This window comes from Hetaerina americana, unplaced genomic scaffold (genome assembly GCF_022747635.1).
Source record: "Hetaerina americana unplaced genomic scaffold, ioHetAmer1.1.p SCAF_4, whole genome shotgun sequence".
Taxonomy (NCBI): domain Eukaryota; kingdom Metazoa; phylum Arthropoda; class Insecta; order Odonata; family Calopterygidae; genus Hetaerina; species Hetaerina americana.
In genome coordinates this window covers 11225471-11239680 of record NW_027286985.1, presented here as the reverse complement: position 1 = coordinate 11239680, position 14210 = coordinate 11225471, and the positions used below count along the sequence as shown (strand labels likewise).

General features: G+C 36.8%; 1 protein-coding gene across 3 annotated transcripts in view; it reads left to right on the top strand.

Moving 5' to 3' along the window:
- Positions 1-14210, top strand: part of Nos (Nitric oxide synthase) — a 277326-nt gene that overhangs the window by 236326 nt on the left and 26790 nt on the right. For all 3 annotated transcript variants that reach the window (XM_071590448.1, XM_071590447.1, XM_071590449.1), the window contains exons 10-17: positions 557-751; positions 1752-1849; positions 3804-3948; positions 4046-4150; positions 7784-7854; positions 10365-10550; positions 11200-11374; positions 13853-14000. In XM_071590448.1, coding sequence (XP_071446549.1) covers positions 557-751; positions 1752-1849; positions 3804-3948; positions 4046-4150; positions 7784-7854; positions 10365-10550; positions 11200-11374; positions 13853-14000 — 1123 coding nt within the window. The remainder of the gene's footprint in view (positions 1-556; positions 752-1751; positions 1850-3803; positions 3949-4045; positions 4151-7783; positions 7855-10364; positions 10551-11199; positions 11375-13852; positions 14001-14210) is intronic.

Here is a 14210-nt window from a genome sequence, read left to right as displayed (position 1 = left end):
ACATATCAGGCAGCCTTTCTTTGCACCTTTTCCAGTTTTTTAATATGACCTTCTTCATGAGGGTCCCATACAAGAGAAGCGTACTCTAAAATTGGTCTTACTAGGGTCTGATACGCCTTCTCCTTGGTTGTTCTAACGCTCCCTTTGAGGTTTCTCATCACCCAATGAAGAGTTTTGAAAGCTTTCTTAAAGATGTACTCCACATTTAGCCCCCACCCTAAGCTCTCAGTTAAATATATACCTAATTATTTGCAAGTATCACTTCTAGGAATGACATTTTCTGAGAATTTATATTCCCTATTGTTTCCATTTACCTTGTTACCAAAATCTCCATCATCGTGGATCAATATCCTTCACGCAAGTCCGCATACATGCTTGTTACAAATTTTTTATTGTACATTTACTTAAAATAATTGATAGTAAATGATTCTGATTCGTAAGCAGATATTCATGCCAAGGTATTGCCGTGACTTCTTTAAGTTTAAACATAAGGGTAAAAACTTTAAAGCATGGGTAGAGTAGAACGTTCACCTTTTTCTACAACTTTCTTCCACAGTCCCGGAACGTTACCATTGTAGATCACCACACAGCTTCGGAGTCGTTCATGAAACATATGGAGAATGAAGCACGATTGAGAAAAGGCTGCCCTGCCGACTGGGTGTGGATTGTTCCACCACTCTCCTCTTCTGCCACTCCAGTTTTCCACCAAGAGATGGCCCTCTACTTCCTCAAGCCGTCATATGAATATCAGGTATTTGCGTCACATGTGCATGCTTCCCTCACAAACCTATTAATCCGTTTCAACGTCATGTTTATGGTAGAATAACCATAGATGATGACAAGCCTTTTGGTCATAGTTTACAGTTCATCCCCCAAATCGATTTAATGTGATTTTCCACCCCGAATAGAATGACTTGTTGACTCGGGTCTCACTTACCTAATGTGAAGAAGTGGCCATAAAAAAACATCCTAAGTGCAAGTTAGAAGTGAGCCGAGTGTAGAAGATGAATTGAGTATTCCTTTTATATACTTTGATAAAGTCTTAAACGATCCTTATGAGTTAATTAACACCGACTGCGGATGAAACCAATTCAACCAATCAAGAGAGCCGAAAGTAATATGATGAAAAACACGCCAAACTACCACTTGATTAAGGACGATCGAACAAAAATGGTTCCGAGGTAACCGCTTTCTGTTTATGAGGCATGTAATAACTATTTTATGGGTCATCCAGAATATAACATGAGTTTATGGAAGGCCTTGAGGGGTCATTTGATATGGAAACTGACTTGAATAAATATATGCTTTGAAATGTAATCAATGACCGACGAGCAATGAAATTTATGGCAACCATGACAACTCCCCTGCGAGTTATTATTTTTCTTAATGCGAATTCCGAGTAAAAAAACTTCCCATCACATTTTTATTCTGATTCATAACCTTTAAATACTGATAAGATATGTAGTTATGATAAATTGTATCCCGTAAGATCGTAGGGAGTTACTTCCCTGTTGCTATTTTTAGATCTAGTTGGCCTGAGATGTCATATCGTTAAATAAGTCTTCATTTAAGAAAGAATAAATTCAATAAGAACGTGTTTGTCTTTTGCTTATCTTTGTGTAATCTGACGTCCATTTTGGTGATAAGTCCACAGTGGCAGACCAAGGCTGTGACGAAGCGTAGTCCTTTATTGTATTGAAAATACCATTGATTTTTGTACGAGTCCGTTTGTCCTTTTTTCATTGATTTAGGAGGCTGCATGGAAGACGCATGTCTGGAAGAAGGGGCGAGAACTGGGTAAGAGTGGGAAGAAGCCACGGAGAAAGTTCCACTTCAAGCAGATCGCCAGGTGAGGGGAAATGAACTCAACGCGTCAATTTTCAATTAACAGCGCCGCACATTGTTCTCCCTTGGTGAGACATGGAACTATAGTGATTCGCTATGCGTGTGCGCCATTTTGACTCAAACTTTCAGCAACGCTTTCGTATTTATATGTTCCTTGTCAGCGAATATTAACACCGTTGTTTTGTATTGCACTAGATATCATTCGTATCGCCATTTATAATATTAACCAATATGCTCCAAAACACTAATTTGTCAGTCTTCTTTAAATGTAACCTCTCATGTGAGTGAAGGTTTTTGAAGTCTTAGTTACCTTAAAAATAAACTCGAATTATCAATGGAATAGTATAAACACTCATATTCATTCCTAATTTAATTATAATATAATTCAATTAGGAATAAATATGAATGTTCATACTATTCTATTGATGATTCGAGGTTCTATTTATTGTAACTAAAACTTCAAAAACCTTCTATAAAATTCAATATACATACATACATACATATATATGTGTACATAAATTCAATTATTAATAAATGTTCCATAAAATTCAATTATTAATAAATAAAAATCGAAAAATTATTATAAATTATTTGCAAAATTTTTCCACTCCAATTGATAATAACTCAATTAGTATAGATCTGAGGAACAATATTTTACCCATAATTAATGATAATTATTTCTCATATTTTGATTGAGTCATAGTAGTACTATCCACCTCAAATGAGGTAGTGGAAGTTATAACATGGCTCGAAGATAGAGAAAGATTTCCATTCGATCTATTCTTTAAAATTCTGTAACTATTATCTCATCCTTTGAAAGTGTGTACATGCACACCCCTATCCCTGGATCTAAACGAAATCAGTGCCGCCAGCTGGTAGATTAAAACGTTTTTCACCGATCATATTGAAGTGAAAACTACTCGCTTCTATTCTCATGGAGCAGATTCCGATTTTCACTCTTAGGGTGGAAATTTTTGGTAAGAAACCCTTCCCTAATTCATAATCAGATGAAGACATCTGTTTAAAGGGCCTTATGAATTGTAACGTGGGGGTTGTGGCCCTTATTTTTGTAAAATGTAAGGGTAAACTGTAAAATTTAAATTTAAATTAGAATGTAAAATTTTAAAATGAGTTAAAGTTAAAATGTTAGGGGAAAGCAATCATTTAATCTCAAATCGATGTATTCATTTTCATATCCATTCAAGTGTAATTGAGGGGATCGAGATGGTGAGATAGCTAATAGTTTACTGGCCTCCCACCCCAAGGGTTCGGGTTTTAGCCCCGGGTGTGGTAGGATTTTTCGGTAGTATCTCGATCCCTACATGGGGTGCTAGGTGGACAGATCTCCAAAGGGGAGTCCGCCGTACGCGTTAAATTTTGTTTGCTCCCGTGTAGCCTTTTTTTATTATCGGTGATCTAATTACGGCGCCACCCTTCCTCTATTCTCTGGACATCCTGCCCCTACCGATTTACCCATTTATCCCCAACGGCGACAATACTTATAAAACTGAAGTGTCATTTGCAATCAGCTCGTGCATAGTTTTTTTGAGTATATTAGGTAAACTGGGATCCAAGAGCACAATATGAATATTATAAATTTCCAGTAGTCTCCAAACGAATCCAAGAGAGACAACAACCCTAATTGTATCCGGGAGCATCAACATCTACCAAGCAAAGCTTTAGAGATGTCGAAATTCAAAAGAAAATGAACTTAATTGATCGAAAACGTGACATTTTTTCCATGGTCGAGTTTTTCTTAGTCAAATTTGATATTAATTGTTTCATTTAGTAATTTTTTTGCCTCTTTTAAATTATTTCCACGGTAGAGATGTGCACTATTAAAACACATGTATTGATATTATCTATTTTTCGATTTACTTAAAATTGTCTGCATGTTTAAGAGTGAACGCGTTGCCATTTGGTAATATTCATCCTGACGCATCATTTGAATGTTTCAGGGCCGTCAAATTCACGTCTAAATTATTCGGGCGGGCCCTGTCCCGGCGCATCAAAGCGACCGTCTTGTACGCCACCGAAACGGGGAAGTCAGAAATGTACGCGAAGAAACTGGCCGAGATATTCGGTCACGCCTTCAACTCCCAGGTGAGGGAAACGAGTGGTTCCGAGATGTGATTCAATCGAGTCCGGAGCAGCAATTTCCATTTGGTTCTAAACTTGCCCCTTCCTCTTTCCTCCCAAGGTCCACTGCATGGACGAGTACGATATGACGAGCATGGAGCACGAGGCGTTGCTACTCGTCGTCGCTTCGACGTTCGGTAACGGAGATCCGCCGGAGAATGGGGAGGTGAGTTTCCTCGTGAACCTGAGCACGTGAGTGCACCGCCTTGCTCATCTCAAGGTCTTTGGTTTCTTCTGAACGTTGGAGGAAAATGTTGTTTACGAAGACACCAAACGCGTAATATTTTCTCGAAAACGTATCGTTAACTTGAAACCGTGGCAGTCAATTTTTCGACCTCGGGAGACGTGATTGCTGTTTATTTGGGTTGATATTAGTTACTCCGCACTGCAAACGCATATTATACTAACCAATCGTCTATTTCGACAATTATCAAATGTGATATCTCCAGAAATTCAAGCCAAGAAACGCGTGCCAACGATCATTCGTGTGTTCCTAAAAAGATTTTAATGAAAATATGTTTCTCTGTAAAATTCATATGTCCTCTTATGACTATCATTTCAGCCAATGCAAGAGTTTCACCGAATCGTAATTAAATATGTTAATTTGATAATTCAACTGATAAGTGAACAGCGGCTATTTATGCAAAACGCTACACTATGAGTGTAGCCATGGAAAAGAAATTCTTGAGCTGTAACTAGATCTATCATTTTTCCGCCATGTAATAAACGAACGTATTTAACACTTTACGAGTAACTAAAATCGATGGGCCAGGGACATGATACTCAAAAGACCAGGCACACAACCGGATGGAGCAATAATATGTCTGTGCCTTGAAGCAAAAACGTCATGTCGTGCCATGCTATTTTGTGAAAGCATGCTATTGAATTGAAAAAAGTTGAGTCGCACTGGCTCGAACAATGAAGCAGCTGAACAACGGAAAACGGTACGACACGATCACACAGAATTCAAATTAGTCATCTTGTCGACTTCCCTGAACGCCGTAAGAGTCGTACTGCCGCAATTCGGGTCTCCATATTACAATTGCGGAATACCCTACATTAAAACGTAATGGAATGGAGTATATGGAACGATTTATAAGCTAGCAACGTTAATTACGAAACCGGGAGAGAGATTTAATCGGCAGTTACGGCTGCTGGAGGTCACTACAGTGTTATATGAAGTCATATAACCTGACGTGCATTCAATCACTTGGACAATAGCTCTGTTGTATTTTCTTTCAGTTCGCGTTCGTATGGGGTGATCCAATCTTATGGTTGGAGAACTTCGATTTGTAATCTTATTGTGATACGAGCAGGGATTAAAACAAATTAAAATGAATAAATATCTCACATGTCTCATCAGCCTGGTAGAATAAATTCCAAGTAATATCAGGTTGATTATATGAATGAATATATCCACTCAATAGCGGGTTCAGTGCTCTCATCGTAATTTCATATTTAGGGGCATTTTAATGGCACCACACTTTTGAGATCGGAATAGAAAACAATATGTCAATGAAAAGGTCATCTTAAACCAAGCGTCTTAAATCCCTTTCAAAGTCTTACTGTGTCTTTATCCAAAGGTTTATCTAAAGTATCTCTAAGAATTAGTTTACAAAACTGGGAAAAAGTAAATTTTTTGAGTTCACGATTCGTTTAATTTACCAAATCAAACACATTTTTGTCGTGATGAAAATATAAGTTAAGGTTTGTCTATGAGTTTGTAAGGTGCCAATCCTATAGACATTATTGAATTTTTGAGGAACTCTACACTGATATTTCGGTCAACTAGGTGACCATCAACAGTAACGAGAGTTGTTTGACCGTGGGGAAGACAACAGCAACGAAGAGATCTCCCACCCCAAGAAACCGGCCCCCCGCTACCTCCCCCATCTCTTCCCACTTGAACGCACTAATTTGATCACGGGCAGTACTGCGTTAATGTTGTCTTCCCCGCTGTCAATCTCTCATTCCTGTTGATGGTCACCAAGTTGACCGAAATATCAGCATAAAGTTCCACAAAAATCAAAAATGCCTATCGGATTTGCACCTTACAAATTCACAGCCAATAGTCCACACCTCTTCATTTTATCAATGAGTGATGAGTACTATCGGATGACTCGATTTACTCCAAACAAAAAGTGTATGCAGTGACCCTGATTTCATGATTTACTGAGATGCCGGGGGTCAAAATTATATGCCCTCTGTGGAATCTATAGAGAAGAATGTATGAAAGGAGCAAAGAACGTTTAAAAATGTTGATATTTACCAAACAACATCATTTTCACTTGCCCTCGGAAGTCCCTTAGTCGGTTCATTAATCATTCGTTCGCCTAATTCTTGAATAAAATAATTTATAACTATTAACAATCTCGTTGCCAAAATTGTTCAATTTAATTGCAATTTTTTTTACAAATTACCTCATTAAAATTGAATTAATTCATCATTTTAAAAGTCCACCCCGCCATGTTTTAGCTAAATAGAGAGGACAATTAGCTCGTGTTGAATATAAATTAATCTGAGTCAGTTTGGATGAACGACTATGGACACTTGGATCTCCTCTCGAAGCAAAGTCCGCGGGTCGTTACGCCGACACATTCCGCGCAATGCAAATACATCGTCACCGTCCCGCGGGGGCCGAAGCCCTCTCCAACCGCCCGAGCCCCGCAGTCGATTCGACCCTGCCCAGCGCCACGCCCATCCTCGCCTCACACCAATTCGTCCGAAGTTAAAGATCCGAGCAACAAGTGAGCGTAAGTCTCGCTGGGTCCTGTCACCGGGAAGGAAGTGTTGGACGGCTGTGATTCATTGTTGCGGGTGGGAGTGGGTCGTGGAGGGGATCAATCCCGGGTGGGTAGTGGGGAAGGGAGGGAAGTGGAGGAGGAGGAGGAGTTGGAGGAGGAGGAGTAGTTGGAGGGGAGGGAAAGGGGAGGGGGGGAGGAGAAAAGGGGCGAGGTGTCGGACGCTTTCTGTTTGGATACGCCTGCTCATGTTGTACGAGGGTGGGGGAAAGCGCCTGCGGCATGAATGAAGTCCATCGAACTCCCGTTTACTCATTTAAAGCTGACGCGTGGTGACTTTGCGGTGGGAAGTCTCTCTTTCTCTCTATCTCCCTCTCTCTCTCGTTTGCCGAAACATGCATCCAAGCGGAATGAAAAACCTTCCAAACATCGCTGCTATTTATTCAGAGTTGAACTCGTCCAAGGTGGAATGACGATTTCGAATTATTGATTGCTCTGTTCTTTGTAAAAAAAATCAATTCAAAACATTATTTTCCAATTATTTCATAACATTTAACGCATATTTTCCCCAATTACTTCTCAAGTAAAATCGGAAACTTAATTTTACACAAAAATATTTAATGATTTCCAAAACATTTGGACATACTTGAACTGTACATATACCAAAAGCTCGGTGAAACAGGATACTAGCAACAAAAAATTGTAATTGGCTTTAATATTGAAGCAATTAGTGTTTGTTGTAAAATTTAATGCATATTTGTATTTCATTTACCATTGTAACATTTTTATTCCCATAGGCAACTCAACCTATGACTGCTTGATTCTCCAATGACTTTCTAAGTGTGAATACTAACTCATGTAGGTAATAGATGCATGATATGCAGTCTGAATTTACATCCCCTACAATATATTATCTGCAATAGTTTCCATTTCAGCGAGTCATAATTGAAAAATGATTTCATGGCGAAAATCTTAATTTTGCATTCATATAAAAGTGGAAAGAGGTGATATTGTAAAGAGATAAATGAATGTTTGACTTTTGTCTCTTTGAATTTCAGTCATTCGCTCAAAATCTTTATGCCATGAAAATGAGCGAATCCAGCCAAGGAGGAGCTGATGATAAATTCAGGTGAGTTTGATTAAATGTTTGCTCTTGGTAAATATTTAGGAAGATATTTCTTCTCAAAAGTTGCATCTCAGAAGGTGTACTTGGCTTGGCTATGTGTCTCTCCTTACTCAATCCCTTCAATACAATTTTCATTCAGCTACTTGCATCAATCAACTTGTAACATTTTTGGAATGCATTTCTTATTGAAGATTTTAAATTATTGCATTTCCGTTATGGTCACTGAAATTAATTTTTCATCGCTACGATTTTGATTGCATCATATTCAGGGGTGAGTATAAGCTGGGTCTAAGTACTTCCACCCATCAATGACTTTTATTGGATTTAATCAAATTCCAAATGAACAGGCAGCATCTACACCATGTTCAAACAGCAGTTATTTATACATGGACAGGTATAGATTGAAGCGTGCTCACATACATATGTATACATATGTATATGACATGTATGCATACACACACACACACACACATATATATATATATATATATATATATATATGTATGTACGCTACTGTGTCTTACTTGAAGGCCTCTGAGAAGGCCGAAAGCTCAAACATTTTACCGTGTGAGTGTCCTATTGAATGTTACTATTTTATTTGTGTTCTATTGTTCCATCCCATTATATATATATATACACATATACATATGTACATATATATACCTGTACATATGTTCATATATATATACACACATCAGTACATATGTATGTACTGATGTGTGTATTTGAGGTGGAGGTATTTTTATGCATACATGTTAATGATTTGGAAGATATATATATATAGTTGTGTGTGTGTCTATGTTTTAGAGCATGAATGGCTGGTGACCTAACACCTCCTACCACCCTTCCTTGTAATGTCTTTTGAGGTATTGTGTAGGTGTAGATGAATTAACAGCCCATACCATATTAAAGTTGTATTCAATATTAATTGTAAATGTTTGTAGATATTCAGAAATTATTGGGTATTGAATGTGTAGTTATTAACTTTTGTATGATGCAAGCGTAGTCAGCATTATTGCTTATAAATTGAACAAATGAATGCCTTCTTAAAATTGAATTTGTTAATTGTAAATGGAGTGTATTAATTACTATACAGAATTTGTAGGATATCAACAGAAGCTAACTATTTATAACGAATGGGTCATATATTCTTTTGCATAAAAATTGGAGGATAATATTTAGTTATTTGAGAGAAAGCATCGAACTCCCTTCATGAAATGATTTTGATCAATCGTATTTTCCTTTTCTGGTTGTGAATTATTGCATATATATATATATATATATATATATATATATATATATATATATATATATATATATATATATATATATATATATATAATATATATATATATATATATATAAAGGTATTCGTCCATTACATTTAACTTGTTTAAGTTGCAGAGCCTACATGCTTTTATTTTTATTCAATAACTTTGACAGATAATAAATAAATTTAGATACAAGACTAAACTTGTCAAGGCAAGTCATCTCAGTGAAATCTTCAACACCAAATTGTTTAAATCCCTCGTCAACTAGCTTCAGCTTCTAAACACTGTCTGTGTGGTATGTTTTATTTGGAGATGTAACATATCATATGCTAAACTTTCATCTCTTTCAATAGTTGCAATGCCATCATTTTGATTTACTTTTTAACTGCCTATTTCCCATCATTAATCTATGATCTGTGCAGATGAAATCAATGAAATTACTGGCTCACTCTTCGAGGACTCCTTTGAACAATGTGCCAAATGACTGTTTTGAAAAATGGGCTGGATAACTCATCCAAGCGCAATCCCTATTCAGAGATGTGTTCAATTGGCAATTGATTGATGGAGTTGAGACTCACCTAATAAGACTCATGACTCACGATTGAATTTACTGAGTCACTTGTTTGAACCAACTTGCTCACAAACAACTCATCATTAGACCGACACTGCTTTTTAATGGCTGCTGTCCCCAAGCCTAAAATTATCTCAAAAGTATGCATTTTGGCATCTAAATCTGCATTGAGTTTCCACTCTCTTGGTAGATAATGATTTATAAAAATTTTTCATGCATGAAAATTTCTCTCCCTTAGAGGTTTCCCAAAATCCGCTAGTGGTCACCATGGAAAATTTTTATTATATTCTCATATATGACCAGTGCGGGCAATTCATCCAATGGCCTTCTGAAAAGTAGTTTATATAAGTTACCTTAATGCATCCTTTCCATGCCTTGAAGGAAGTAAAATGTAGTTGTCTAATTACTTGCACCTGAAAATTTCTGACTCCAAGACTTAATGATCAATGGGTAAAGCCACATTTATTATTCAATGGTCCCATTCCAACACAGATAATATGGAAAAAGATCAAACAACAGTAGTTCCAAAGATAAATTCCATAGAGCCCCAATTTATATCAAGGGAATGGGTATTTTCTTAGAGGAAAATGCATGCCGCAATATTGAAATTACGTTAAGTAGAAGTAGCTGCTCCTCTCATCCCTTCTGATCCCTGGGCATCCACTCCACAGTTTGGCGGCATCCAAATCTTTCATCAAAATGAACAGCCAGACGGAGGTGATGGCATCAAACTCAGCGGCTGGAGCTGCGTCTTCAGTCGCTGGAGACAAGAAGACTCTTGATCGACTGGACTCACTCAGAGGCTCTGTGAGCGACATCATGTCTGAGGATAACTTCGGCCCTTTGAGTAACGTCAGGTGAGGGGACATGGATAGATGTCCCTCTGCTGTGTAACATCTATCTTTGACATTTTTCATGCTACTTAGTAATGACAAAAATCAACTAGACGGAGAGGAATACAGTGCATATGTCCAAATGACAGAACATATTTTTGACATGACATGACTCAATTCTATCTTAGAGGCAGTTCTAATTCTCCTGGTTCTCCAATTAAATGGTGTAACATTTCATAGTATGCCTGTATATATAAGGATTCCTATTCTCCTTAGTAGGTATCAGTGTATGTTTCAATTAACTTTTCAAGCATTAATTAAAGTGGACAGGGAATCATAGGATCAAAAAAAATCATGAAGTTTTATGTTGAATTCAAAATTCTTTTTTTTTTTTAATTTCAGTGAGTGAGCATGGTTTAAGCTGTCCTGGCTGACATACGTGAACTTTAACTCTATGCTGGTAGTACTGCCTCATAAAAATTTTCACGAGTCAATTTATTATTCTTGGCATTCTTAGGTGCAACCATACCACTTTTGCATCAATGGAGCACGAGCATCTTGATGTATATATCAAGAATCTGATTTCTTTTAACATAATTCATCTCTGCAAGAGCACATGGCTTTGACTTAATGGCCTTCTTCCCTTTTAAGCATCTCTTCTCTCTTTTCATAGGTTTGCTGTTTTTGCCCTTGGATCCAGCGCCTACCCCAATTTCTGTGCTTTTGGAAAGTATGTGGATAACCTTCTTGGGGAGCTGGGTGGTGAGCGGCTCTTCCGTCTCTCCCATGGGGATGAAATGTGTGGGCAAGAGCAGGCATTCCGAACATGGGCCAGCAACATTTTTAGCGTAAGTGACACTCTCCTTAATTACCATTAATTAGCAAAAGCTACATCTGAGGAGGCTACTTCCTCCCATTCTGCCCCCCAATCAATTACTAGCACACACAAACTGACTGAAATATGGTTTCAATATATGTAACAACAGTATATTTGATAATAATAAGGGAATGGCAATTTCAAATAAGGTAGATATAGGAAGATGAAGTAGTATAATATGATAACCATTATACACGTACAATAATATTGTGATATATCATTATAAACTTACAGTAGCTTCACCAAAAATATGTAGAAGTTAATAAATTCTCCCCTTCCTATTTTAATCTCCTGATGACATAATTGTTTCCAGAGACATTTAAAAAAATCTACACTTTAATTGGGACCCAGAATGAATCTTGCTTATCTTTACACAAGGCTTGCTTTGACTTAATGATTGTTTCTAAAGCGATCTAATAAAACAAGTTTTAGTCATTGCCAGTTGAAGAACTGTGATAGTCATAAAAAATATGTGCCTCAAAACATTTAGCACTAAATGGAAACTTAAATTAGTCCGGAACCAATTCTTCCTTGGCTCTATACATGTCATAAGTATTATGTAATATGTACTTTCCACGTTCACCAATTTTTCCAATTAAAACAGATGATTTAACCCAAAATTTTTCATTAAAGTATGATTCTTGTAGGTGTGTGCATGTAAAATAGGAGCTATTTTGGCATAGTAATATTGTGTAAGGGAGAAGTCCATTTTGGTTGCAGAATTAATCTGAATTGTCTTGCTTCTTTCTTAGAAAATCATTGAATATCTGTCACTACTATTCAAATATTGAATGTAATTTCTAATTATAAATTTATTTCATTGCTACCAACAGAATTCTCTCACATTTGGTAAAATAATGAGCCATTGAATTCCATTTTCAAATTTATTCTTGGAATCAAGAAATGCATCTCATTGTAAGTTTTCATGCCATTATCTGTTTTCTTGTTTTTTCTCAGTTACTGATAATCATTTAAAATGCTTTGATGTCTTCCTTCAGCTTCTCTCTTCCGCACACAAGGACTTTAGTTTTCTTCTTGTTGGTGCTCATTTTTTTCCGGAAGTACTTGGTGCATGGAATTCAGAGTTACTTGCAAGTCCTTCTGTATTCTTGCTACTACTACTGCAGTGCTAATTTCTTTGCCATTCAACATAACCCCTTTGAAGCCTTATTTTTGAGCTTATTTTATTGCCTCTTCTAGATATTCATAAAATATTACTGGCAAGACTTTGCATCCCTGTCGAACTCATTTGTTTATTTAGCTTCCAGCCTCCTTCAATTTTTCACTTTGGTAGTTATTACCTGATTCATGCTGAGGTGATCGATTATTTTTCTGTAATTGTAGTCTGTTCCAAGCACTCCGAGTATCTTCAACATCTTGTGACACTCCACATTTTTGAAGTCCTTCTTCATATACATATGTAAGTCCCATGCAATGGCTTGTCTACATGTATAATTTTTTTTGCCAGTACCCACAAGCTGAGTATTGTCCTTGTTGCTCCTTGGTTTTTCCTGAACAAAAGGTTTTCCCTTAGGATTTCTTCAATCATTCATTTTATTTTTTGGCTATTCATCTGAGCAAGTATTCTCAACGTGTCAGAAATCAGGCTCAATGTTCTTTTTTGTTCTCATTTATCTGTTCTTGGTGTCTTTGGTATTGCCTTCATCACACTCTTCTCAAAGTTCTCTAGTAATTTCACTAGCGTACCTATCTCCGATCATTCTATAGAGGCCTGGTATCATTTTCTTCAACCCTAATTGCGTTGACTATTTCTTCCTTTATTGCATCAACTCCTGGTGTTCTTCAGATATTTCATGGCTCTATCAAACTCACTCCGTTGTATCTCTGGGCCTCGTTCATTATCTTCTATCACACTATATTCTTTAATTACAAAAGTCACCTTCAACTGATTTGGACCCTTGGTAGAGTTCTTCATTCATATTCCTTTCTTCCCTATGTCTTCCCTTTGTCTTAATCTTCCATTAACATTTAGGGTGCTATAGAATATTGTTTTATTTCTCTAAATTGTCTCTTTACCAGTTAATAAGCAGTTTTTATATTTCCCTTCTTCATGTATATCAGTGATTTCTATGCATTCTTCCCTGACCACCTTATAAAAGTTTCCTCAGTTTTATTTCTTGGATTCATGTATTTTCTCCTTGCCTCTATGAGGTCTCTAATATCAATAATAGCTCTCTGTTTAAGGGGGCAAAATATAAGTGGCCCTTCCTAGCCACTTATATTTTGTCACCTTAAACATTTGTAGAATGTTTTTTCTTTAAAGTCAAATTGATTATTCACTTAATTTATGTGCATATTAAGGTATGCACTGCACCACTGTGTAGTACTTTATAGATAGGTGCTTTGGTTGGATCAATAATAATCTGCTCTGTGATGACATAATATTGTGGAATCAAAAATGAAGTTAACTTCTTTAACATGACTTTAGTTGGCTTGTGAAGCTTTCTGCTTGGATGATGATGAAGACAAGTTCCTGGAGGCCACATTAGCGCTCAAATCAGAAACAATATCAGCATCTTCTGTTCGATTATTGGAGACCAGATCAGAGATGGGAGAGGAGGAAGGACTCCTCACACGTAAGTCATACTGATGCCTTATGCTCTTACATTGCTAAGTAAACATGCTAAGTAATAAATGTTTCAGGATACTAGTACATCTGATGCAATTTACCTAATATTCAAAATTATTTCGAACCCAAGGGGAAAACAATCAACTGAAAAAACAAATGCATGAGATAAGAGATCCATTATTTAATATTTTAAGGTAGGCATCATTAATATAATACA